Here is a 25,729-nt window from a genome sequence, read left to right as displayed (position 1 = left end):
ACAGTGACATTGAGCGACTCCTCTGCAGCCCCCGGCGACAGCCCTGCTGAAGAGGAGATAGATGCTGCCTGCGAGACGAGTGCTGGACCCAGCTGATACCCCTCCAGAGGTATGGGGCCAGAGCAGAGGGATGGGGACCCTCTCCCTTCCTTGCTGCCACAAGGCTGGCAGGACTTCAGCAGGTAGATTGGCCCGTTCCTCGGCCACCACCTCCCCACAGCGAGCATCCAGCTCTGGCAGGACGAAGGCAGGGCAAAGGCACTTTGCCGTGCTGCTTCTTCTGAGGCTGAGCAGCTGCTCTTCCCCAGCATCCTGTGATTTCCCTGGGAACAGTACTTTGAGGACTCCAGTGCTTTTTGGACTACTGTCATGATCACTTCCTTTAGGAGGAGAGGTGGGAGAGTCAAAGTTTCATGAGCAAACTTATGCAAGGCATTTCCTCGCTCTTCTGTACATCATTTTGACAGTATTACAGGATAATTTTTCTAATAAATGCCTTAGCTGCAATAAAATAAGCTGGCTAGCTCAAGAGACTCCAACTGATGTTAATGTCTTTCCTGGTATGCTTCTGTCACAGCATGTAAAAAAGCTGCTGCTTTACTGTAATGCATTTTATTAAACTACTTAATGACAGTTATACCATAGGCCCCTAGTAAATCTGCAGGCCATGTAAAAGGAAAATACAACTGTTTGTTACAATATGTCTTCAATAAATACTTAGCATTCACTAAATGATAATCTAGTTTTGAAGATATGCAGCACTCTTTCATTATTTCAAGTAAATCCCACTTCTCACACCTCTTTTCTCACAATCCTGCACATTTTTATTTCTGTGTGCAACGATTAAGTCCTGAGTGCGGAAGTGCTGGGTGAAGCCTGGAAGGTCAGAGTACAGACGGGGGAATTTGGCTACAGTGACAAATGCCTTTGCCTGTGGTGGTGGAGGCTGTTATTCTGAGATGCTTTCAGCAGCAGCTTGGACAATGTGCAGAATAGGACTGCATGGATTGGCTTGAGCAATTAAAGATAGTAATAAGCTTCACTATTATTGAAAAATAAAGTTTAACAATTTATGAACTCTTTAATAAACTGAAGAATTAGTTTAACTCTCTGTTAACAGTATTTTAATCATGAGCTTTACAGTAACTTTAGAACTTCATCACAGCTATTGTTGAGGACAGTATTTTTCAGTCAATTATAACATTCTTGTGTGATGAAAAACTTGTCTTGAGGTCTCCAAAGTCAGTGAAGAGACTCTCCTGATCACAGGGGGCTTTAAGACTGCACTCCAAATTCTCTACATTTTGACTTGCCACTGTCTTTCAGTATCAAACATCTCAGTGCAATTTCCGTCTCTTTCTTTACATAACCATGTAGTGGCTAGAGTATCGCTTATAGCACCAGGTACTCCTGCTCTTGGGAACTTTGCCAAGGAATGGATCTATTGCAATGAATGCCAGTGCCTCTTAGCAACAGGCATGCATCATCTCTGGTGTGAACTGATTATTTCCAGGAACAATGAGGCTGAAAGGCACCTCATAAAGCTATATCCCTGCCCTAAAGTGTTTTCTTAACCAGTTTGCTCAACCTATTCTCAAAGGTTCCCTCTGGTTTTGATAGCATTAGAGTCTTCTGTTCATGCCTCTTCTTCCAGCATTACAGAAGGCATGCTAGTTTTTAAGGATGTAGACAGGTCCAATTTTGCATGCTGTGAGTGAAAGGAACAGGAAAGTACTCTAAACGTGACAGGTCCCATGAATAGGTCTTTCAAGCTCCACCTCAGCTTATCCTCCAAGCTAGTCCTTTATTTATTGCCCTAATTTATTCTCATGAAGATTAGGAAATATGAAATGATTACTAAGATGTAACTTCCATCACAATAACATCCGAGAGGCCAAAAGCTGACAATAATTTTCCTTTGGACTGTGTTACTGTGCTGTTGTGCACTTGTCTCCAGTGGGGAAAAACAACTAGGCAGCAATAACTGTTTCCACAAGACTGTTACAGCTAATGAGTTAAAAAACTGACCTACTTGACTGTCACGGTTAAAAATATAATGCCTAGACCTAATTTCATTGAAGCGCATGTGATTTCATAAGACTACATGCCCTTTACGAGTGTACTTCACTTGAACAGATATTCCACGGGTCTATCTATGCCTTGGATGTGCCTGCAAAGCCTTTGTGTTTTATCTAGTAAAAACCAGGAGACTACCATCAACAGAAAGCACTTAGTTCTCCTATTTAAGCAGGATGATTGGAAATCCAAAGTGTTTCCACTGTTTGAGCTTCCCGGAAAAAAAGTGCTTGCTTAGCTCATGTGGAACATGCTGAGGACCAAATCCATAAAATAGGTTTCTGGGACAGTAGTACACAGAACCATTGCCAGCTTTTTTCCAGAAAACATAAGCTGTTTCACAGAGCGTTAAAATTAATACAGCTTAACATTACTGCCACACCAAATCGAATCAAGATGTTAAAGGGAGAGAGACCCTTTTGATGATACATTTATTACACTGATGTCATTTTACTCTACATTGTCTTAGGACATGATCTAAGGTCTTTGGAGCCATGGAAAATATTCCAATTGACTTCAGATAGCTTTTGATCCAGCTGTAAGGTTCTTCCACCTGTCTGTAAGGAACTGCAAAATCAAACTATTCTTCAAACAAAAATTCCCAGCAATTGCAGTATACTTACTTAAAATACAAGTATGCTTTAGAGTATAAATGACTATTCAACAGGAGACATTACAACCAGCTTTAGGATCCAGGGCATGTTGGCATGAACTTATCTCTTTAAGGAGATAATACCTGCATTTGAGCATTTTAAAAATCACTGCAAGCCTTTCTTTTAATCATCTGGTATAACAGAAGCTCTTCAGTGCAATGGCTCAGTTGGATGGAAGCTGTCACTTAGCCCTTACTGCCAAACAGTCCCCTGTGTCCTGATCACCCTAGGTGTGACCTAAGGCATTACCTTTAATCAGCTTTCAGGACTGGCAATAAACACCTGTATTTTGGACAGGTGCCCACCAGTGCTTTGCCTAATTATTGTGCAACCCTGCAGCCAAGAATCCTCCGAAGGAAGAGACTCAACCACCTTTCCCCCCCATGCTCCTCCAGCAATGAGAGAGAAATCCTGCATCCCAGTGCGCTGCGCTCCTGTCTGCTGATACCGTGGGTGGGATGTGCAATAATGGGCTTAAATCACTCCAGGGGAGATTTAGGCTAGATCTTAGGAAAAAAACTGCTAACAGTGAGGATAACAAATACCAGCACAGATTGCTGAGATGCAATCGCTGTCACTAGTGATTTTTAAGAAGGAATAAAATAACTACATTTAGCAGGGAGATGGACTAGATGGCTTGCTGAGACCCCTTCCTCTGATGCAAAGCAGAAAAAACTATCAGTAATCAGAAAAGCATGCAAGTGTCGCTTACCGATTGGTGTGAGAATTGCAATGCATGAACCAGCTGCGGTTGTTGTCAACGTACATGGCCCATGCCTTGTCATCCTTGCCTAGCATCATGTCCTTGACGACATTAATCCTGGCAATACCAAAGGCTGGATCCGGATGGTTGTCATACCGGTCCACATGCAGTTCCCAGTAATGCACGCCCTTGGAGAAGGCTGCTGTGCCAAGAACAACCCGGTCATCGTAGCTGTTGCAGGTAGCAGTCTGGTTGTCATTCGACAGCACTATGTCTCTGTGAGCTGAGGAGGGGTCGAAGGTGAACCACGCCACTGTGGAATGGGAAAAGGAAAGGCAGGATTATGGCAGAACGGGCTGTGTTCAAGTGTCGTCTGCTTTACTTCCATCAGGAGAATGAGATTCTGCCTTCCTAAAGACCCCGCTGCACTTTCAGGTAATAAAGACAACCTTTCCTTGTTGGCAGCTACACAACATCATTGCTTTGAGCTGGTACCCTGCTCTTTTCCAGCTCAGAAGTGCCTTATATTATCTGTGCTTGTTCCTCTGAACATAAGCTGCCAAGGGCACTGACTTTCTGTTCTCACACAGTAACAAGAAAGTCACTGAAGAGACAAAGGCTTCTCCATGATATGGAAACTGCTCACATGGGTGAATTGGTTCAGGATCACGTTTAATGGAAATGGAGTTCCACTGTGTCCATGCTGACTTCAGTGTTTAGGACTGACTTCACTAGTTTATCAAAGGAAGAAAAAAAGGGAAAAAAACCCACCAAACAGGAAAAGCTCTTAAAGTATAAATATTTTACACTGGCCTATTTTGGCAACACAGCATAAAAGTGGAAGTGATAATAGCATGCACTTCTTGATTCATTACAATATCATTAATGAAGATGAACTTCTTGTAAGGCCCGTATGGATGTCAAGTATAATTACAGAGGAACAAGCATGAATTCCCATCTCTGTATTATCAAACCTTGCTGTGAAATTGAAACAGTAGTGAAGAAAAAGGCAAATTCCAAAGATATATGGAGAAGTGGAGACAGAAAGGCACAAAAATATCCTGTGTGTTTCATAACTGCTTCTGTACACCAAAGCAAATAAGAATCTTAGCTAGACCCTAAATTTCTACAGCCAAATAAAATTGCATGATGTGAAACCTGAAGTGTCACTGATAATGGAAAATCCCCAAGAGTGCTAGGAGGAAAGCTCAGTCCCTGTGCACATGCACTTCCCGGCTTCACCACTCAGATGATCCAAAATCTCCATGCTGGTAAGTGCCAAAGGTATTAGTGGGTATAAAGGGATGCAAGTGTCCTGCCACTGAGTCCTGCAGCTTTTCACTTAGAAACTGGCAAAAACCCAACTCACCGTCTGATGTCTGTAAAATAACTGTCTTGCTGTAAGGACCAACTCCCGATGAGTTGAAAGCTTTGACTCTTGCGTTATAGGTACTGTTGAAATGAAGGCCATCGATGGTGCAGAGAGTCTCCTTGCCAACATATACTTCCTAAAGATTCCACGAAAAAAAAGGAGAGAGAGAAAGAGGGACATAGTTTAACTGTTTCTCTGTGCCTTGTGGTCATATGTTAAGACTTCTAAATATAAGCCACAAGTGAACAGCTTCTCACTGCTTCCCAGGATGTAGAAGTTATGCTGTTATAACATGGTCAGCCACAGCAGTGGAGACACTAAGGTGAAGATGAAGCTGGAAGGCTACAGCAATAAAGGGCAACACAGAAAGACCTTAATTTTTATCCTCTTTTCCTAAACATCTCCTCCAAAACACTATTTTGGATAGTAGTCCCAGTGCCTGACCCACCGTGGCCATTCTTATATTTACGTAGGACCAAAAAAGGGGAGCATGGAAAAATAAAAAAATCAAGTAAGCTCAGTTTTATTCTGTTGGAAAGGTTGTTTTGTGCCTGTGTTAAAATACAATTTTGAAACCTGCAAACACAGAGCCAGAAGAAACTGATCTCCTAAAGATTAGGCTCACATGATGAAACAGCAACTACACAACAGAGACATCATAAAAGTCTGCAAAGATTTATTGACCAGCAAGCACTTGTGTAATGTGAAATATTTCAGGAGGAGAAACATCTAGGCAGGCTAACGAAGAGGATCAGTCAGATTATACAGTCTATGATGAACTGAAAGAAGCCTGGAAACTTAGTGTTTGTTGGAAAACTGAACAGAAAATGACAGAAAAGGAAAAAAATCCTTTCTTGGCAGCGGATTGAAAGCCACAATTCCTTTCCACCTCCCATTTCTCCGATTCTGTGAAATCCATAGGTTTATGGTAGCAAAGGCCCTAAAGAGCTTAAGGCTGTGACTAAGCAGACCACTCAGGCCCCAGTTCAGTTAAGACACTTACATATATGCCTAAAAGCAGTCCTGTTGATTAAGGCTCTTTGATATGAACCTAAAGTGAATTAAGTATGTGATGAATTAGAAAGGGATTACCTAAGTTTACAGCAGGCCATGTGTTTGTCCGCTTTGCTACCATGGTGGCTGCTACAAATAACGAAATCTCTTGGGTTCTGAGTTAGCTGACGATCTTCCATGGAGAGAAAGAAGAGTTTTAATAGAATAGCTTAATTTATCTCCATGTCATAACATATGCTGTCTGTGCAAAAAGTTGTATTTGTAAGACAGCTCTCATATTTTCTAATCCACTTCATATTTTTATCACTGCTCACTGCTTGTGCTTATTCAGATTGATGCTCTCTGCTATGATGGGAGACAAAACCTGTTCTTTAAATCCACCCATTGAATACTGGTAAAGTGCAGTCAGTGTCATTGCTTTCAGATACATAATCCTTCACGAAAAGGGTCAGCAAACTCTTACTGAAATGGCATTGCTGAGAAGCCTGCAGTTTATCTTTCAATGGGTAAAACTGAGGGTGTTGCTACCACAGCAAGCAAAGCATTCCCCTGAGAAGCTGTCAACCTAGATTTTTAAGGATTGAGATGGTTTTGTATCTTTTTCAATCCAAAATCTTGACATGGCAGCGCTGGCAGCCCTAAAACCTTTGCCAGTTACAAAACCCCACCCCCAAATGGGCTTGGATCTGCACCAGCCTGAAATCTTGTTTATTCACAAGTATTTATTTAGATGTGAATAGCACTTGAAAAGTGCTTATGCAAGACACTGGAATTCATTACACCTTGTTCCTAACTCTTCATTCATCATGCACTGATAACACTCTTACCTACTAACAGTAACTCTACCGGCAGCTCCCAGCAGCCGTTCACAAAGGTACCTTTTCCCCCATTCAGTACTGGAGACCAGCCTCTTCAAACCCATGTGAAACAAGACTTGGACCAAGGAACTGAGGAGAAACACAGTGCCCTCTTCAAAATACCCTGCCAGTATTGCTGTCTCTTCTAATGAGGGCATCCAAATCAGGTGCCTTCGCTGGCTATGGGGGCAGCCCTTTGGCACAGGGAGGCAGTTCCTTAGATGGACCCATGCCAGGCCATTTTCAGTTTGAGAAATCTTTAGGTTTCCAGTGAGAAGGCAGTTTGCAGCTCCTGAAGAAATGCCATCACATGTTTTTGGCAAAATTTCCCATTTGTGAAGAGAGCAGCTGTACTCCACAATGACCTCCAGATGCTTTCAAGGCACTAGTCCCTAAGGAATGCACGGGGCCAGCCTGGTTCTGCAGCAACAGGAGCATGAAGCCTGCCTGAGAAGGAAGGGTCACAGCTTCCAGCAGGACTGTGGCTGGCAGAAAGCTGATTTAATTATTTCCATAGTTTGTTTATTGGGATGTGGTGAGAAAGGACAGGAGCCTCTAAGTACCCTGTACCTGCAGCGAGGAGCAAGCAATTGTGGCATCCCCCTGAGGGTCTGGAAGGACAGCACTCGGGATGCCTTCCCATACTTACCAACCCCATCACAGTGTGTCTGTGGAAAGCTTTCACCAGCCTTGTCTCATCCACTCCCAGAGAAAAGATTTAGAAATCCCATATTTTTGTGCAGGAGCCCATTTTTACTCAGAAAACCAGGAAAAACTGAGTTGCATTTCTGGACCAAGAATCTCAGCTGTTGAAATGGGGTGCTATGGACAGGTGAGAGTAGGGCCTTCAAAGAGACCTCTGTTTTGTGGAATGAACTACCTTCAGCTCCTGTAGGCTAGTAGGGGATTTTCTGCTCAGGGACCTCAAGGCCCTCTTTGTCAGAGCCCTGAGAATAACCTCAACTGAACTTCCTACCCAAGCTGGGGGTCCTTTGAATAAGCAGCATCTGCACTGCTTTCCACATCCACGCAAGGGAAGCAGGGATGTTTTGACAACCTGTATCTTCCCCACCCCCTCTCCCCACCCTCAGACAAACCCAAATCCATATCCTGAGGAAAGTCACATACAAAAAAACACAAATAAATGCTGAATGAAATTCTCACTCGGAATTGGCCACCGTCTCCATCATCAAGTTCCAAGATATAACCCTCCACCGGGTTGTGGCTCAAAGGTGGCATCCTCCAGGCCAACGTCACACTGTTGTTTCTGGTGCAGCACTTCTCCAGCTGCAGTAATGGGACGGGTGGCACTGTAAAAGGAACTGGGTACAGATTAGTGTCACTCTGCCCTACCCCATTGGTCTGTGCCACGAGCAGCACGGCGACCGCTCACCTCCATCCCCTCGCAGGGGGGTCAAGATGCCTTAGGAAGAGGATCTGTTCCCTTCCTTGAAATGAAAGGCAGCAAAAATGATATAATAAAATGTCATTACTCGGTTAGACAAATCATTCAGCTGAAATATGTGAACAGCAACATATCTGGACATGCTTCTGGTGCCTCATAAGAACTACAGTCTGGGGACTTCACATCTGGTTTCCTTCACAGGGGTCAATGGCTGGAAGAGTTTTTTCTCATGCTAGAGCACTTGGCTCCCACTGTCCCCAAAAGGAGAGAGGGAGCAGGGGTGGCAGGGGGTGTCTTGGACCACGGGGTGGCACGGGAGATGATGCAGTGCTGCCAGGAAACCCAGCTCATTAATGAAGAATTGGGTTATTAACCGGCAGAGCAGCCACTCATCTCAGCACGGTGGCGAGATAGAGCCTGAGCCCCACTGACAGCAGAAAAATAATTCTTTACGATAGTTGGGGTTTTTTTTAAATCTAATGTAACACCCCATCCCAGTTTTTCATCAAAACCACCTTAGATATGTTATCTTTATGGCAGCCATACTTAAAAGAAACTGTTGAAGAAAATTGTTCCATTTGCAAGTTTTATCTAAATCCTTTGGTTCAGGTAACAAAAGGAACTTCTGCACCACAGGAGACTGCTTGTGGCTTTCTCCTCTTGGAAATTACGGGTGCAAAGTTATCTACCAACATGCCTTTTTAGTGACTCGCTCAGGAGAAACATCAAGAGACTGTTGACCAGACCAGCATCTTAAAAATAAAAATAAACAGAGTAAAACATTCAGCCATGCCTCTGTGGGAAAGAGGCCTCCACCACACCTTCTCTGCTAAACAAAACTAAACTCTCACTGTTCACTCTTTGCTGGAAATTATAAAGTGCATATTCAGTCTTCTGGAGAGATCTGGCATGTATCTTAGGGACTGTTGAAATCACACAGGTTAAGTGGGCTGTAAGTGATGCATATACCCTGCCTGGTCCTCTGCCCCAGGCTGAATTTCACTGTTTGGGATAATTTCTGCAGAGCTCGACTGTGTCTTACAAGGAGCTGAGTTCTCTGAGCATTCATTGACTTAGCTCTTAACAATGTCAGTTTGGTCTTCTTTTATCTACTCTGCTTTGAGCCTCTAGTTTATTTTCCTCCATCTGCATGAAAGCTAAGCCCTTGAGCTGTTCCTTTCGTCCTATTTTACCTCTCCAGATAAAAGAGGACTGTTTGCGTTTTGTGTGCCTAGCAGTCTGTGGGAAAATGGATGCTACCATGTGATGTGGCTAAGGCTTCACCCCCACTTTGGAAGTGACACAAAAGTCAACATCACACTTGTGATAAACAGTGCAGAAAGTACTGTGGCTTTCCGCTGGCATTATCCATCACTGCAGTGAACGCAGATGGTTGGTAGCCCAGAAGAATGACTGTGGTCTAAAACAAAAGAGCTTTATAAATTAGCTCTTGAAGGTTTTTCTGCAAAAAGAGCCTTGTTCCTTTTCCCTGATATTTAAGAATGATTCAGAGGGTGTCATAAATAAAAACCTACTTGTTTTTTTCACATGGAAAGTTCAGACTTTTCTCTAGGAGAAACTGTGTCTAGAGAAGTAACAGAAATGTGACATTACAAGAGTAAAAAACCTGAAAACGAGGAATTCAGAGGTAATGGGATTTTTTAAGTGAACCATTTTAAGTTCAGGGTTTTGTCTGCGTTTGTTAGCCTGTGTATTTCCAGTGATTGATGAGCCCAGGAGAAGACAGGGCTGTATCAGCCATCCACACTCCTGTCACTTTAGCAAACTGGTTAACCATCTCAGGAGGCATTTGCTGGGACCTCCCCACTTCTGAGACTCCTCCTGGCAAAACTGGATGAAAACCCCATTCCTGAAGTTTACCACGTGGAAAATAGACAACACCCCCTCACCTCTGAATAAACTGCTAACGTCTCCAACCCCCTGCAAAAATCTCCTAAGAACACTGACAGGAGGCTTTCAGGGACAGTTCAAGTAATGCACAATGCTATTAAAAAAAGAGCAGAATTTTGGGGGGAGAGTAAGTGTTTTATGAGTCCCTTTTAATTATGGAAACAGGAATGCCATCTAGGATTACAATATGTTTTCATACGGTAAAGTGCTGTTGTTCCCACTTCCCGTGTGAATTTTGGTCCTACGTGTGAGAGTCACGCATACTATGGGGAACTGCCTGGGCTTCTTTACTGTGTCACTGGAAAAAAACTGAAGTTTTTCTGAGTAACCCTTATCAGCCTCCCTAATCCCTTTGAGCCAGCCTGTGGCCTGAACTGCACAACCTACAGTAGCTGAAGGAGAGGTAAGAAGCTCCCACCAAGCAGCTGAGGAGCTTTGCTGGAGGATGCTTGCTGCGCCTGCCCTCCTGCCTCCTCCCCTGGACGTGGATGGGCAGAGATTTGCCTTGATCTCAGATTCCCTCTGGGAGGAGAAAAGGTGAATGCTTGTTTAAAAGTCATAGGAAAGTGTGAAGCGAGTTGAATAATCGGGACGCTGGGATACACTTCATTGTGAAGAGCAATGAGCCAGGACCAAGAAAAGAAAAATATAGGCTAGGTGTCAGAAAGAAGACTCAGACGTTAAATCACAGTGCTGTCCCACTTCTTGTTCAACTTGTAGTCCTCTAGAGAGTTTTTGAAGGAAAAGATTAAAAATATAAAGGGAGAAATGATACTGCATTGGCACAGCAAGACCTATTAATGAGTCTGAACGATGTCCTGCTATTTTAAAAGCACTTCACACAGGTCACACTTAGCTAAAAAATGTGATACTGATGCCTCATGTCAACTCAGCAGTTTCAAAACCACATTGCTCAACATATCTCACAGCTGATCTCCTCTCAGGGTAGAGTAGGGCTGCTCTAAGATGTTGTCTGTCATTTGTCCTCTTGACAAGCAAGTTGTGCAGTGATGCCCTCCACCTTCCTGGATTAATTTTTAAAGGACTAAATGCAGTGAAAGAATGGGACCCTCAGAAACATGAAAATTTTGACCTTCTCCGAAACTGCAGCACGGCCCGGTAATAGCCTGAGTCGCTGCTGTAGCAAGTGCCCTACAAACAGTGTTATCGAGAGAGAAGGAAAGAGCCCAGGCAAAGACGCGGGCCCATGATGCAGAGCAGAGAGAACCAGGGATAAAGCCTACAATGAAACGGTTACTCTTTCATTATCAGGGCCATGCAGCTCACAGCTGGAGAAGCAGAGAAGACTTGCGGCAGGAGATGTGTCTGGGGAATCTTCATGGACTGGTTTGCAGAAGAGGGAAGGAGTCACTCCTGACAAGGAGAAGGGGCATATGCGTGAGTATTCAGAGGTGGTACAGAAAAGTAAAGAGTAGCTGTATTTTTTCCTATTTTGTACCTAATCTCCATTTTACAACAAATGAAGATTACATGACAGTTCCAGCTGTTTGAATAAAACAAACCTGGAACACATATTTGCCTGTGCCCGTGGCATTTGAACTGAGGAAATGTGATGTACACATTAAGCCAGTCATCAAAAAGGACAGGAATTTTGTGCCAAGGCACTCAGAAAAAGCAATAGAGAGAAGAAAACATGGACAGAGAAAAGGGATCTCGGAAAGTTCAAAATGCCAGCAATTACTAGAGCTGTGCACGTGTCTCAGCAGGTCAGCTAGCCTGGGGAGTGTAGAACTCTTGCCAAAGGGCTATCAATGAGACCCTTTGGTCAACATGACTGCTTAGCATTACTTCTGCACCTATCACATTTCTGCACATGTAATTTGTTACCAAATTGCTTTTTCTTTCTGTAGAAAGAAAAAGCACCCCCTGATCTTTATTTATTGAGACGAGCTTTAGATATGGGCTTATAGAAAGTCCACCAGTAAGGTATATGAACAAGTCATCTAAGCAAATGTAATGTGATTTGTTCTCGTTTTCATTCTTCTTTGTCTAACACAGTGAATCAATGTTTACTTACAAGCATGCTTTCACTCTAAATGACCCATGCAAGCTCACTGAGGTTGAATGAGGCCAGAGTTTGAAAAAAAAAAAAAGAAATTCAGTCATGCACTAAGCATCGATAACAACAGTACAGACCTTAAATTGCAAAGCTTTTGGAACAAAAAAACTGGCAGTTGGAAAAGCCACATTGGTCCTATTCTCCTAGGTTTCCCCAAAACTCCCTTTACAGATCATCTCTGATGTCTTTAATGCATCTACTCTTGTCAGATCAAGCAGTATAATGACTTAGCAACACTCTCCTCAACACCAACATTTGGCAAAGATTGATGACTTGCTGGTGCGCTGGGGCAGGTAGGATTGGAGAAAGAAGAGCAGATGTGAAGAGACACATAGATTTTTCTTTGTGAAACTGGAGGCTCAGAAATACGCAAGTCCTGATGGTGATAAAGAGCAAAACATCACCCTGCAACACCAGCTTCTCCTCACAGTCAGCAAAGTGATGTTCCCAGTAAATCTGGGTGCTCGCTCCTGAAATGCCAAGTTGCTTACTCTGTGGTACCTGTATTTCTAGATGCAAGACCACTATGCATGACAAGATAATGCAGAGCTGGTTGAAGTCATAGAAGTAAAATTTCAGAAAAAAAAATGCCAAAGTGTCAGACTGAGCAGTTTAAATGCAAATAGATTCACTGTCATAAACTGAAAAACATAAATACACCTCTGTGTACTAAACGATCCTCAATATCTATGAATGTTAGCTTGGGAACAGTCGGTAGCTTGTTCTGCTTGGGCACACAGGGGTGCGAGGGGGAATAATGCCATCCCTTATGCACCTTCAGGAATGCTGGCCAGGTTAATGCCATTTCCACCATTCCTTGCGTGGTGTGTACATGGTCACGCCAGTTGTGCTGACCAACCTGATGGGACGTGCAACAGGTAGTCCCTGGTCAAGGCCGAGGCAGCTGAAGGAAAAGCCCCTCCTGAGGACTAACCGTTAAGGTGCCCCTGGGGAGCAAAGCCCCAGGGTGTTTGTAAGCTCTATGCAGGTTTGTGCAGAAGCAGTCCTGTCCTCTTCTCTGCTCCTCAGACTGTGTCTAGCTCAGTACCAGAGCTTCACTGCGATCGTATGATAAATGAGAGCGTAGCAGACAGCACTATCTTTCGTAAAGCTCCAGTGAATCTGGCTCAGTTAAAGTCTCCTAAGTCTTCAAGCTTAAAGCCAGATGAATGTCCAAAAGCCAAATACCTAAGCTGCTCTCACCTCAGGTGACCTGTGGTTAATTAGCAATCTAAGTGGATAGTTTAACTAAAATTTTGGAAATGGTTTGGGAAGGAGAGTGGTGGAACATTAGTATTAAATATATTTAACAACGAATATGGCCAGCATCAAACATAAACTGATTTAAAAAGACAAGTGCAGACAGTATTTGGAGAAGTTTTATCAGTGATACTCTTTCTCCTTGACTCCGCTTTCCTGGCTGTCAACATTTCAAAGGAGCAGTTCACAGGTGGGTTTTGAGTAACTTTAACACAGTCCATTTATGCCAAGATGCAAACCACTCTTGGTGAGCAGACTTTGGCCTTTAACTGTTTATCCATTGTTTGTCCACATATTTACCTGCCAAATTATCCACGCTAATTACTTCATCTTGGGTCTTTTAGGTTCAGAATTAGGCGCAGAGAGAACAGATAAACTGAACAGAAATCTTTATGCTTGCTTGGAGTCAAAAAAAAGCACATCTGACATCACAATGCAATTATCCTTAACTTGTTCATTGACTTCTGGCAGCCTCTACCCTGTCACCTACATGTATAATTAAGGATTGAATCACCACTGAGGGAAGCTAATGGCATCCATCATTCCCAGGGACCACAGTGGCCTTCAAATCTAGCCGGTCTATGGAACTATCTAATTCTGATGCAGTTCTCATCCTGCTCCATATAAACCAAGCTCATTACAAGCGCATGATGTTAATAATTTTTTTTGCCAATGGCATCCACTGTTCATCAGCTTCTGCTTTTAAATACTTTTTTTAACCTCCTTTCCCTTTAGTGTGTCCCTTGGAATCATTCAGATACCTGGAATCAAGGAAGGGTATAGCCATGGAGCTCCTTTCCCCTTGTGAATCTCTGCCTCACAATTTTTTTTTTTTAAGCTGGGCACTGTTCACAGCACAGTGCAGATATAAGTCAGAGGGTTTGGGTTTTTTTTCCCTATTCAAGCATATGTGTGTGTGTGTGTGTGTGAATATTTATTTACTACTTCAGCAGATCCTGACAAGACAGGGCTAATTGGTATTTTTAGTTGATAGATAGCCCTACTCTGAAGAATTTATCTTTTCAAATCTTCAACTGTACCGGGTATCTCTGTCTGAGCTTGTTCAGGTCACTGCATGTGAAGTGAGCACACCTTTCTAGGAAACACCCAGTAATCTGAATTTGCTTGAAAATCTTTTAGAACTATCCAGCAATTTCAAGTCATTTCTCTTTCCTCCCTCCATGCCCCTGTCCCTCCCAGCACTGTTTCAACACATGCATGAAAAAACAGAAAAAAGAAAATCATAAAAGCTCACCCCTACATTTCATCTGAATAAAATCCAGCTGGTGAATCGACTGCAGTAAAGGTTCGCTATCCAGAGTCAAGTCAAACTCAGCAGACACTTTTGGCTCCAAGGCTCCTTTGACCCACTGTTCCTGAGATACCTGAACACGCTTGATTAAAGCATCCGAAATCTGAAAGAGAGTATCAGGCTTATAACAAAATGGCAGATGCAGACATTAAAAGTGACAGAACGCCTGCGAGATACAGTACAAAGAAAGCAGGAATATGACAGCACAACAGCTGAGATGGGGTCTGGTCATTTTGGGGTGAGGTCCATTTATGTTGCATCCTTTCATCCTGTCTTTTCAAAACAAATCTCATCCTAGGGTAGGAAAGTAAAAATCTCGTTTATAAAGCCTGTTAAGATGATGTTACATATCATGCCTCTGAATGCCACCTATACTTCTGCACTCTGTTCTCTGGCCTGCACAGTTTTGCTCTCCTGTTTAAAAAGCAGTTGCACAAAGAGAGGTTTAAAAGTTAGAGCATCTCTCCGTTCAGCAGAGATGATTCAGTGGATGAAAGCTGAAAGGAGTAAAAAAATCAAATGGGAAGAAAGGTGTGTATTTCTCACAGTGAGGGTGCTAAATTGTCAGATTTTTGAAGACTGAATTTCATTTTTAAAGTGTTGCTCTAGCTCAGCCCACAGACAATTAGGCCAAAAGTCAGACTAAGATGATTGCAATGGACTCTTCTAAAAGTGAAATCCTGGCTCTGTGGATGGAAATCAATGAACTCAGCTGTCCCTGAGTTCAGTGAAGCTGCCATTTGGATATCTGGAGTCCCTCCCAGTGAGCTTCCTGGAAGTCACAGGGAGCAGAATTTTCTTCTGGATAGGTCAGAGAGAACTTTTCTTTACTGCAGGAGTTCAGATAGCTTTTCTCATTAACTGTTACCGGAAGACACTCCTGTCTAAGTGCTTGCATCAACAGCTCCTAATCAGTCTGTGCAGTAAGTGGAGGAGCATCTCATAGCCTTCCTACAACCTTCGAGTCACTTACTGGGATACTGGATCCCTTGGCTGTGTTTCAGTGTCCTGGCTGCAGGAGTAGTTGCTCTAAGTAAAGCAGTGCCTCAGTGCTTGCTGGTTGCCTTGAAAGCATCATTAGATAAACCAGGAAAGGGTAAAAACAGAAGTATTTTTTTAATAAAAGGTGACTGCAAAGAATGAAGCCACAAAGGTTACAGGAACTAGATGATCTAGTCGGGGGCTGGAACTAGATGGTCTTTAAGGTCCCTTCCAACCCAAACCATCCTGTGATTGTACGAAAAGAAAGCTGAAATGAAAGCGAAGGATGTATCTAGCTAGCATGTAGATAAGACCTAAAGGTTTCATTTGTCCTGCAGTATCCAACCGACAGCCTGCTAAAACCTGTGTAGTCTTGAGATTAATATACACCACACATTCCCCACTCTTGCTTGAGACCAGACGTGACAGTAACAATCAATCTGGAGTGCTAATAGATTTAAGTTGGCTAATTCTTATCCTGTTTTTTAGGGATGCTGTGACAGCCCCCTGATACTCATGCATTCATGTGTGCAGCGTGCTCTGTTCAGCTGACAGCCACATGCAGATCATTTTGTTTGATGTGCCTTTCTTCTTAATTAATAAGGCAACAAAACTAACAGGGCAAAATAAAATAATTAATAAAAATAATAGAATTAATTAGGCAAAAGAATTAACTGGATAATAAAACTGTTATGTTTTACCTCATCAATAGACACTTTCACTGCTTGTACCTAAGAAACAATATACTGCAAATTAAGGTGATTGTTGGCTAGGCCATATTTTGCAAAGACAGGGTACCTGGATCCTCCAGCTACAAGTCTTGTAGCCCTGTAAGGTGCAACAACCCCAGTGATGCAAAGCTACATGCAAGCTCTTAAGGCTGGATTTCCTCACAGGGGAGATGCAGAAAGGACTCTTTCACATGGGAAAGAGTAATGCAAAGGGGAGAAGCAAAGAGGGGCAGAAGTACTACTCTGGTGAGTCATAGACCTTTCCAAATTGACCAGAGAGCTCTGTGAAGCCCTATGTTGGTTTTCTCAGAGGAGAATAAAATAATATTCTGCAGAAAGTTATCATTAACTGTATAGCACCTCTCTTTCAGCCCAGAAGGAAGGGCTGGCAAGAGGAAAGACGTCAGCAGTCAGGGAAGTGGTGTGACTGCTAACTCCACACCTTGGTCAGAGTGCGGCTGTTCAAAGCCGTCCCTTCGCTGGGACATTCATGCAGTCACCAGACTATCAGCTGAGCTTTTAGACCGTACTAACAGGAGGTAAGGTGAACCTGCCTCAGAGGTGGGAGAGGCTAATTAGCAAAGCTACCCGTTTTTAGATTTAACTTTGACGTCTTGTCTTTTTTTCCCACAGAACATCGGAAAGAAAAATACCTGTAAAAACCCAGAGGGATCATTTTCTTTGATAACTTCTAGGCAGTACTCCATAAGCCCTGTTGACTGGCGTAGCTTCAGTGTACAGTGATTTATCTGGTCCCAAACAACCTGGAAAACAAGCATCAGTACAGTTCTGATGACTGCCTCAGCTTACAGTGAATTGTGTAAGATTATTTCAGAAGAGACAACAAATGGAAAAGTGTGTTAAAGCTATGCTTAATTTAGCTGCCATATGGCCATTGCCATATCTCCATCAGCTACACTCACTTGCTCTGTATTGTAAATACCGATAATTAGCTTGGCAAAATGTTGTGCACAGGGAATCTCAATTTTCAGAGCAGATTAATTGCTCAAAGATCAGACTTGCTTGGGGCAGAAAGAGCACAGAACATGTTTCTGCATTTGCCGTATTCACATTTACAATCACACTTTCACTAAAATCTGAGCTTTTAAAAAATCCTTCACTTCAGAAGGCAAATATTATAGAGGATAACTGCAGGAGTGGTTTCTTGCAGATTATACTCTACCATGCTCTTCACAACTCACCACTGATCCTGCTCTGCTTAAGAACGCATTGCTGGGATTAAGAAATAAAAAAGCTGCATCTCGTTTTTCCACATTTTGGACTTGATTCTGCTGCCACAAGGCTGTAGACTAGGCTGAATAGCACTATGTTCGATAGCACAACTCCTGAGGTACAACAGCCTAACAGGAATAAACTGCAGGATTAGCTGTGCTGTTAGCAGTTATGTCCTATGTATTGGTTCTTGTTAAGCATGGAGGGGGGGTTAAATGCTGATCTCAGGTAGATTTTATTCATTGTTTGTCATAGGTATTTCACTTCAATTTTTCCTTCTGTCTTAGGTACTATTAATGTTACTGGCACTATAATATCTCAAAATCACATATGCAGTTCAACATTTCAAGAAATGTGTCTATTTAAATATTTCTTGACTGCCACTTTGTTGAGCCATTTATAGCTTTCTTCTCCCCACCTCCCTTTACTGCATTTCTTTAGTATCCTTTGAGTGGCACATGGATTTCTGGAGGTGGTTTGCCTGAATTTCAAAGGTTTGAAGAGACACCAAAATCCCAACCTTTTACCTGGGCAGAAGGTCCCAGAATCGAAACCACACACAGGTTTCACTGATAAGCACCTCTCAAAAGACAGCCCAAAACCATCAGATAAATAAAGGCTGGTGGCCTGAACTGCTGAAGTATATGCCTTATTTTAAGTGTGTAAGCACAGTTCCACTAAACTGCTGAACTGGAACCTGCGAAAGGACTTCAGGATTTGGTCACGAGGAATCTTCATGGTGTAAAGGGCTGGGGACTTGCTAAAATGCACAGTAACACAGGTAGAAACAGCAGCCATGCTCAGCTGATGAGACCTGTGCTCACCTTCAGCTTGTGCTCACGTTCTTTGGTCACCTTTGTGAGCAGTTTTGCCTTCTGTCGTGTTAATGCATCAACCAAGGCATCACACTGAGCGACAAGGCAGGCTTCATAATCCAACCCATTCTCCTAGAAGAAGGTGAGAGTCATACTCATCAAAGAAAGCATACTTTACAGCTTAAGCTATTGCTCATTCTTACCTGTTTTTCTATTCAGAAAAGATTTCCTTTCAAGACCTCGGCATTTCTGTGCCTTTCTGATTTCATTATAGCTGTGCCAGTAATAGCTGCATGCTATAAAATGAAACAAAGATGCTGTGCCACAAATGGGTTTATTTAAAACCTTGATTTACTGGCACTTCCCGGACAACAGATGTAGTACAACATAATATAAAAGCTAAACCTAACATACGCAGTGCATACATATACATAAGAGCATTCAGCCCCATTCTGGTTTAATTATCCCACTGTAGCAACTTTGAAATCACTGGCTCTACACCATGGCAATTAGAACAGAATTATGGACCAGAATCTAGTGTACAGGCTTATTACAAGGAAGTTAATCAGGTACAAAGCCCTGAGATTTGTGTATTGCGTCAAGTACTTTTTAAAAAATAGCTAGCACTTGGCAGTGGAGACGTATTTGATTAGCTTTAAAAAAAACCCAAAAAACATGGCAGTTTTTTATTTGCATTGTGGTAAAACTCTCTGCTAGGCAAAGGCCAGCATCTGAGGTATACAACACTGAGCCTTGTGTAGGGCCTGGGTATCACTTCACATTACCAATGGGGTAGGACAAACCATGCTACCACAGAATCCCATGCATCTGTAGAAACCCGGGCAGATGGTACTACAAGATCCTGGGGACGGCTTGCTCTGGCCATAGAACTGATGCTGTAGCACCCATTCAGAGGGAGGCTCTCCCTCGCTTCCTCTTCTCGTAAGACTAGAAGAGGAAAGCTTTCAAGCTCCTCTTTTGAGGAGATGTTCAGTTGTCCTGTCAGCTTTCCTCCCAAATACCCCAATGAAAAAAAAAAAAGGCGCAGCATTAAATGTGAGAAGATTTTAAACAAGTGCTGAAGAAGAAGCATCTTTGTGGCAAGCCATCACAGGCCCCTAACTCATTCCTATCTCTTAGCTCTTTTGTTTATGTTTTTCTCTTCTTTTCTGTTCATTTGCTTTGTCTTCATTCTTTTGAGAGTAAATTTTCAGCACTGTATCCCCTTCCCTCACTGCAATCCACCCATCCCTTTCTTCAGCTGAGGGATGCAGGGTCACCCTTCCCCGAAAGGCCCCCACCGCAGTCCTAGACCTGTCAGCAAGATGTGGGGGGGAGAGACACCAAACAGCTCAGTTATTCTTCACAGGTTTGTCTTAGACTCTTCCTGTTTGCATCTCTCCCTCCTCGGCTTATATCACACCCGACTCCCCCTTAAGCTGGTTTCCATCCAGCTACTCTTGAAGGGCTGGTTTGTGTACAGAGCCCGAATCAGTCGATGGCTATAGCGCATCATTTCTCTCCTCATTTTCTGTTCACGTGTCAAACAGGGTGTTTGGCGATATGCCTCTTTCAAGTGAGAAAGGATGAAATTGTTACAGCAGATGGGAAAATGTGAAAATCAGATAGTGACAGCAACAAGGAGGAGCCAGGAAGCAACAGGGGCAATGAGGAACAGGCAGTTTCCGAAAAGAAGAGACCAAGAAATTTAAAAGTGACCTCAGAAAGGAGAAGGGAAGGAAAAAAGAGGGGGAAACAACAGATCTGCAAAGCAGGGAAAAGAAATGTAGATTATAAATTTGCAAAGTGCCCCAGGCTAGAGAAAAGCACAGCTCCTGGTAGCTGTGGCAAACTCAGCGAGGAGACAAAGAGTGCAGATGGCTGTCTGGTCTGCTGTGCATCGAGACAGGATAATAAAATGTACATATTGCTCACTCCTTTGTATAAACATACATTTTAAAGACATTTTTGCTGAGGGGTAAATGTCTGTACGTGTGTGTGGCAACCACCATAAGACTTCTATTAGAAATAACCTGCTCTGAGATACATGGTTCTGGGTACGAATCTACGCACAAAGGCTACATCTATTCCCCCCCAAATAACAGTCCAACAACTGGTTTTTCAGTCCAGATGCCAAAAGGCACAGACCAGCTCACGGCACATCTAAACTCTTCTCCCTCAAATAGCGTGGCTGTACCAAACCTGCCTACCAGGAGTATTCCCTGGTATGTGCTATCATCAAATCCTGCTTGAGCATCACCTGGGAAGAGTGCAATTTGTCATGGGAGAAAACCATGCCAGGGAGCTCATTAAGGGTTAAAGTGTGGGGGTGATCACCTCAGAGCTGTGCCCCAGCCTTCCACTTTTACTTAGGAATACATATGCAGCGGATTAGTCCTGCTGTTTTGGTTTGCTGAGATTTGATGTCCTCACTCAGACTCACGACGGAGACTGGCTCAACATGTGAGGGTCAGATTCAGCCTTGTGCCCAGACATGCCTAAATGTTAGAGGGCGACTGCTGGATACAATTTCCTCTTCTGAGTTCTCCTCTAGCATTTTAAGCAATGAGCAGCATCAAATAAATGGCTTGGTCTTTTGATCTAATTGTAGCAGCTCCCTTATGCAGAGCAATTTGGCAGTGATTTTGTTGAAACACATTAAAGGATTTGACAGCATAGTCATAAATAGTTGTAATAGGCCACCTTTAGGTTTCAGGAGGGAAAACTACATTTTTAATGGAGCTAGGTGACTCAAGAAAAGATTGGTGATGATAGACTACTGTTTTAGATGAGTTATCCCATCCTAAAATAGCGGTTCATATCCATAGGAAGAATTGCTCTCTAGAGGTGTCTCTTGTCCTTGGACAAGGAAAGAAGCCTAAATTACTGGGTTAGATGAGCTACATAACTCTTAAATAGGTGAAGTCAGCTGAGAGAAATCTCACACTGTGTCCAAAACACAGCACGTGACAGGTGCCGGTCGGTGGCTTCGCACTTATTTTTTTCAGTTAGATGTGCTTTTTTTTACCAATTTCTCAGTCTTGGCTTGTTCCATTCCCCACGTGGCCACAGAAGACTGTGAGGGTGGGTAGCTGCGCTGCCCTGGGGCAACCTGAGAGTTTGGGCACCATTTGTGATACGAGTTCATCACCTGGAGTGTTAAGTGGAGTGTTTTAATGATTTTATGCTAAACTAAATACAGATTTTTGAACTCCTGCTTTGGCTTTCTGTTACTAACAGGCACAGGACTTGCTTGTTGATGGAAGATGAGCAAGCAGCAGAGCGGCATATCGTAGACAGATGATGCATATCCCACAGAAAACCCACCGCCGCAGAGCATCGCTGCTGCGGATAACAAGTGTCCCCTCCCAGGCACCGTGCGACTCAAACCACAGCGGCACATTTCCAGCCACACTCTGCAGGATGAGAAGGACATTGAGGATCATCCGACCTCCAGCACTGACGAGTCTAAATTTGGTTGAAAATAGGACTTGGTTTGTTTTGGGTTTGTGCCCTCAATTATGGCACTCACCGTGAGCTCCTTTTCTGACTATTAAAGCTGGGCAATTACAGGCATGAAAATATCTTCTGCTTCCATAAACGACCACACTGATTTAGCAGCATTTGTTTCTTCTTCCTTTTTTTTTTACTTCCTACAAATACTCTAATAAGCAGGTTGACTGGATTTTGTCCAGAAACGAGTACATTTTTAGAAAATGTAAGATGAAAAACAAGTAGTAAATTCTGAATGTGTTAAAATGAGAACTTATCCTAAATGCCCAATTCAAGCAATTGCAGTCAGGAAGGAGCCCAGAAGCATGACCGATGGATTCAATCAAATACTAATCAACACAGCTCAGATGTCCAGTATTGAGTATCAGCTTCTCGCAACAAACAGCAAACAATCTAGAAGCTCAGAGGGGCTTGCAGGCATTATTTGATGAATAATTTTGCCTAGCAAATCCATTCAAGAAAGGATAGATGATTCCAGGAAAGATGAGAATAGCAGAGGAGACAAAGTCATCAAATAAATTATTCACTCAGTTCTATTGATTACTGTATTATCAAAACAGCTAATATTCTACAGTTACCTGGATCTGCTGCAATAAATTTTTCAGCTGAACCAAAAATTCTTTAGCTTCCTTTGCTTTATCTGAAACACCATTTAAAGCCTGAGACAGCTGTGCCTGCAAGGAAAAAAAGAAGGGAAAAAAGGAAAAATTAGAGATAAAATGCAAATGTGTTTCTTACTAATCCTTGGGTTTGATGATTAATAGTGTGCTAAAAGGCTTACTTGCTGTCGCATGTGTTCTTACACGCACAGTGTTTGTGCTAGAACAGAATAGTTAAGATTTTAACGGTAATAAGATTTAATAAAGGTGAAATATGCATGTGGGGGCAGTCAAGTATTGTGTCTGCACATTCCACTTTATTGCAGTGACTTGGTAAGTCAAAATACCTTTTTATAAGACAGCTACCCCCGTATATAAGGAGATAACAGTCTCACACTTACACAGTAGCATCTGTCATGCTGAAAAATCCCCCAGTACTTTCCAAAATAGTACTTTTTTTTTTTCACCAAAGCCTGAATTCTTTATAAATGTGATAGATCCTACCAAACCTGAGATACACTAGGACTTCAAAGACAAATCTGCATTTTCAGACTTCATAGTAATATCCCTTTGGGGCTCCAGTTTCCCATGCTCTAACCCAACAAAAGGGTGAATATTTCTGGAAAAGCTGGAAAAAACCCTTCCTCTAACTCTTTACTGGTGAGACCTCCCCTTTCCTCAGCCAGCACCTGAGATCTCTAAACTGAACCAGAAGCTTCTCGATGGACTTCCAGGATGGGAAGGAAATAGCTGTTCTGCCCCCAGCAGACTGAGAACCTCCATGGTCTGACTGGAGCAGCCCCAGCACAACTTCCCTGGAAGTCTGACTGGAATTACAGAAACCATACTGCCCTGCTTGTCAGCCCATGGCAAGCTTGGATCCAGCATTACTTCTCCGTGCAGACATAATGCAGAGCAACCATGTAAGTCCCATCGTTGAGTGTCCTGCAGGTTTGACACTCTCTTTGTGGGTCTACCCCTCAAGTGGACTTGGCAACTACCGATTGCTGACGTCCAGTTAATTATCCTCACCAAACGGATATGACAGCGGACATGGAAGATTAAGTATCTTTGCTCACATCAGGCTTTCAGAAGGTTGCCATCTCTTGTTTCCTTAGGACTAGAGTGTGCCTTGAGACAGAGCCTTGTATGTAGGAAGGCACAAAGGTTATGAGCCTCTAAGAGGAGAACTAATTGAAATTCAGTAAGCCACCACTCATTCTCTGCTTCCCTCTTGCTCTTGGAAGGACGTAAATTACTGCATCCCTGAAAAGGGCACAGCTCGCTTCTTCAGGCTGCCCAAGTTTTGAGCTTACCTCCTGCCTGAACATCTCCGACTTGTGCTCACCCGTTTGTGCAGGACAGCAAAGAGCAGACCCTGGCAGCTCCTCATGGGCACTTCACAGCCCAGCTTGGAGCCAGGCTGCCTTACAGAGGCAGAGGCACTGCCTAAACCCCACACGGCTCTGCGGGAAGCAGGTACAAACCCTGACCAGGAGTTCAGACTGAATTACAGAGAAAGAAGCCATCCTAGGGTTTTTTTCCTCATATTCACACAAACTTTTTCCTTTTAGCCCAGTTGTAGGTATTACATTAACGCTAAATTTGGAAAGAAAGTATGCTTTACTACAAGTCATTTGTAACAAATGTAATGGTAAGACACATTACTGTGTAAGTTTCTCAGTATTTGAATATTTAGTATTCTCTTACACAAACTCTTGTCACTGATTCCGCCTGATCAGACAATCAGGGCTTCAGATCAGCTCTCCATGGGCTGATCATGGCTGATGGAGTTTAAAGCCCATCCTTTTTGATCGCACTTTCTGCTCCATCCACGAGGCACATGTGAGCCTTTGGTTTGTCAAGCTGACGCAGGACAATGTGGAAGCAGCGTATGACCCAGCGGCTGGGAAGGAAGCGAGAAAGAAATAGGTGGCAAAAGCATGGTATTCTCTGCCATTGACTGGCCCGACCAAATTGTCCCAGGGAGGCAAGGGCTCCTTTCTTTCAAATCAAAACCAATGGTTGGTCCCCACAGAAGTAAAACTTGCACTTTTCCAACATCTGCCCTGGCTCTCAAATCATCTCAAAGTGCATTTCACCAGATAAGAGGAGCCAAAAGCTGTATGTGGGCATCACAGCAGCCATAGAAAACTGAATCACTGCAGACAAATTGTAACCCACATATGTACCAACGGCAATTAGCACAGTCACTCCTGGCTCCCGGCACGCTCCCATCGCAAAGGGCTGCAATAGAAACTCAACGACGTCATTGTTCAAAGGGCTCGTGAGCGAATTGCCAGGTTCATTAAAACCTGTGGTTGCATTAACGCAACTGCAGCATGAAGCTGAGGAGAAGACCCCATCTCCATTTGTGAAAGCCACTTAGAGATAATAGCCTTGTTTTTCCAAGCATTTGTAAAAGATACCTTACAAAGCCGTGGAATTTAGTCATGCACTTCCCATTAAAATCAAATGGAGCTACATGACTAAGCCCTCAGTAAACCAACCATGCCATAAAAAATGCCCTGTACACTCAGAGCAATCTTTCATGGTGTAGAAACATTTACTGGAAGCCAAACTGAAATGTTATAAGCTCTGTTGACTGCGACAATTAATAACTCCTGACAAACAGTATTCTACCAGGCATTATCCTTAATACCTGGTCTTGCAACCAGTAATGTGGATGCGGGAGATGGATACCAAGTTTCTGCTTCTATCAAATACAGGAACAGGGAGATAACAAGGATGAGTAATTAAACCCAGATGGCATGGAAGACCGATGCTTCCTTTGATTTTAGAAAATGAACCAGATAATGCCCACGTCCTTTTTCAACCGAACAGTTCATGCTCATTTAACTTGTTTTTCCTCAATCTCTCTTTAGCAGCAGATTAACTATTGATTAGATAATCTTGCCCTGGTGCTGAATTCTGAAACAGGCCACATGTTTTTGGGAACCCAACTCTTTAGGCCAGCAAATAAAAGCAGGCATTTGGACTCCAACACTTGCCTTAACTGCCTGCCCTTCTGCCCTTCAAAGACCCATCCAGCTGTGGGTTTTTTCAGAGTTTCGGTGTATATATATGTATGTATATATGTATGTATGTGTATATATATATATATAACCATTTAGAATGGGCAGAGTTGAAATGTGTCATTCCTGGTACTGGTAGGTCAAAAGGCCTACCAACTTAAATCTGACAACAGTGTTTC

The 25,729-nt window shown here is 43.0% G+C and overlaps 1 protein-coding gene across 3 annotated transcripts in view; it reads right to left on the bottom strand.

The window, feature by feature from the left end:
- Positions 1-25,729, bottom strand: part of TRIM67 (tripartite motif containing 67) — a 42,846-nt gene that overhangs the window by 9,732 nt on the left and 7,385 nt on the right. For 2 of the 3 annotated variants that reach the window (XM_069800782.1, XM_069800780.1), the window contains exons 2-8: positions 22,495-22,590; positions 18,413-18,535; positions 17,009-17,119; positions 14,587-14,746; positions 7,840-7,985; positions 4,802-4,940; positions 3,442-3,745 (exon numbers count right to left, since the gene is read on the bottom strand). In XM_069800782.1, coding sequence (XP_069656883.1) covers positions 3,442-3,745; positions 4,802-4,940; positions 7,840-7,985; positions 14,587-14,746; positions 17,009-17,119; positions 18,413-18,535; positions 22,495-22,590 — 1,079 coding nt within the window. The remainder of the gene's footprint in view (positions 1-3,441; positions 3,746-4,801; positions 4,941-7,839; positions 7,986-14,586; positions 14,747-17,008; positions 17,120-18,412; positions 18,536-22,494; positions 22,591-25,729) is intronic. The other variant, XM_069800781.1, reaches the window with a different exon arrangement.

This window comes from Haliaeetus albicilla, chromosome 13 (genome assembly GCF_947461875.1).
Source record: "Haliaeetus albicilla chromosome 13, bHalAlb1.1, whole genome shotgun sequence".
NCBI classification, from domain to species: domain Eukaryota; kingdom Metazoa; phylum Chordata; class Aves; order Accipitriformes; family Accipitridae; genus Haliaeetus; species Haliaeetus albicilla.
Note: the sequence above shows the minus strand (reverse complement) of the source record. Positions and strands in the feature narration are given on the sequence as shown.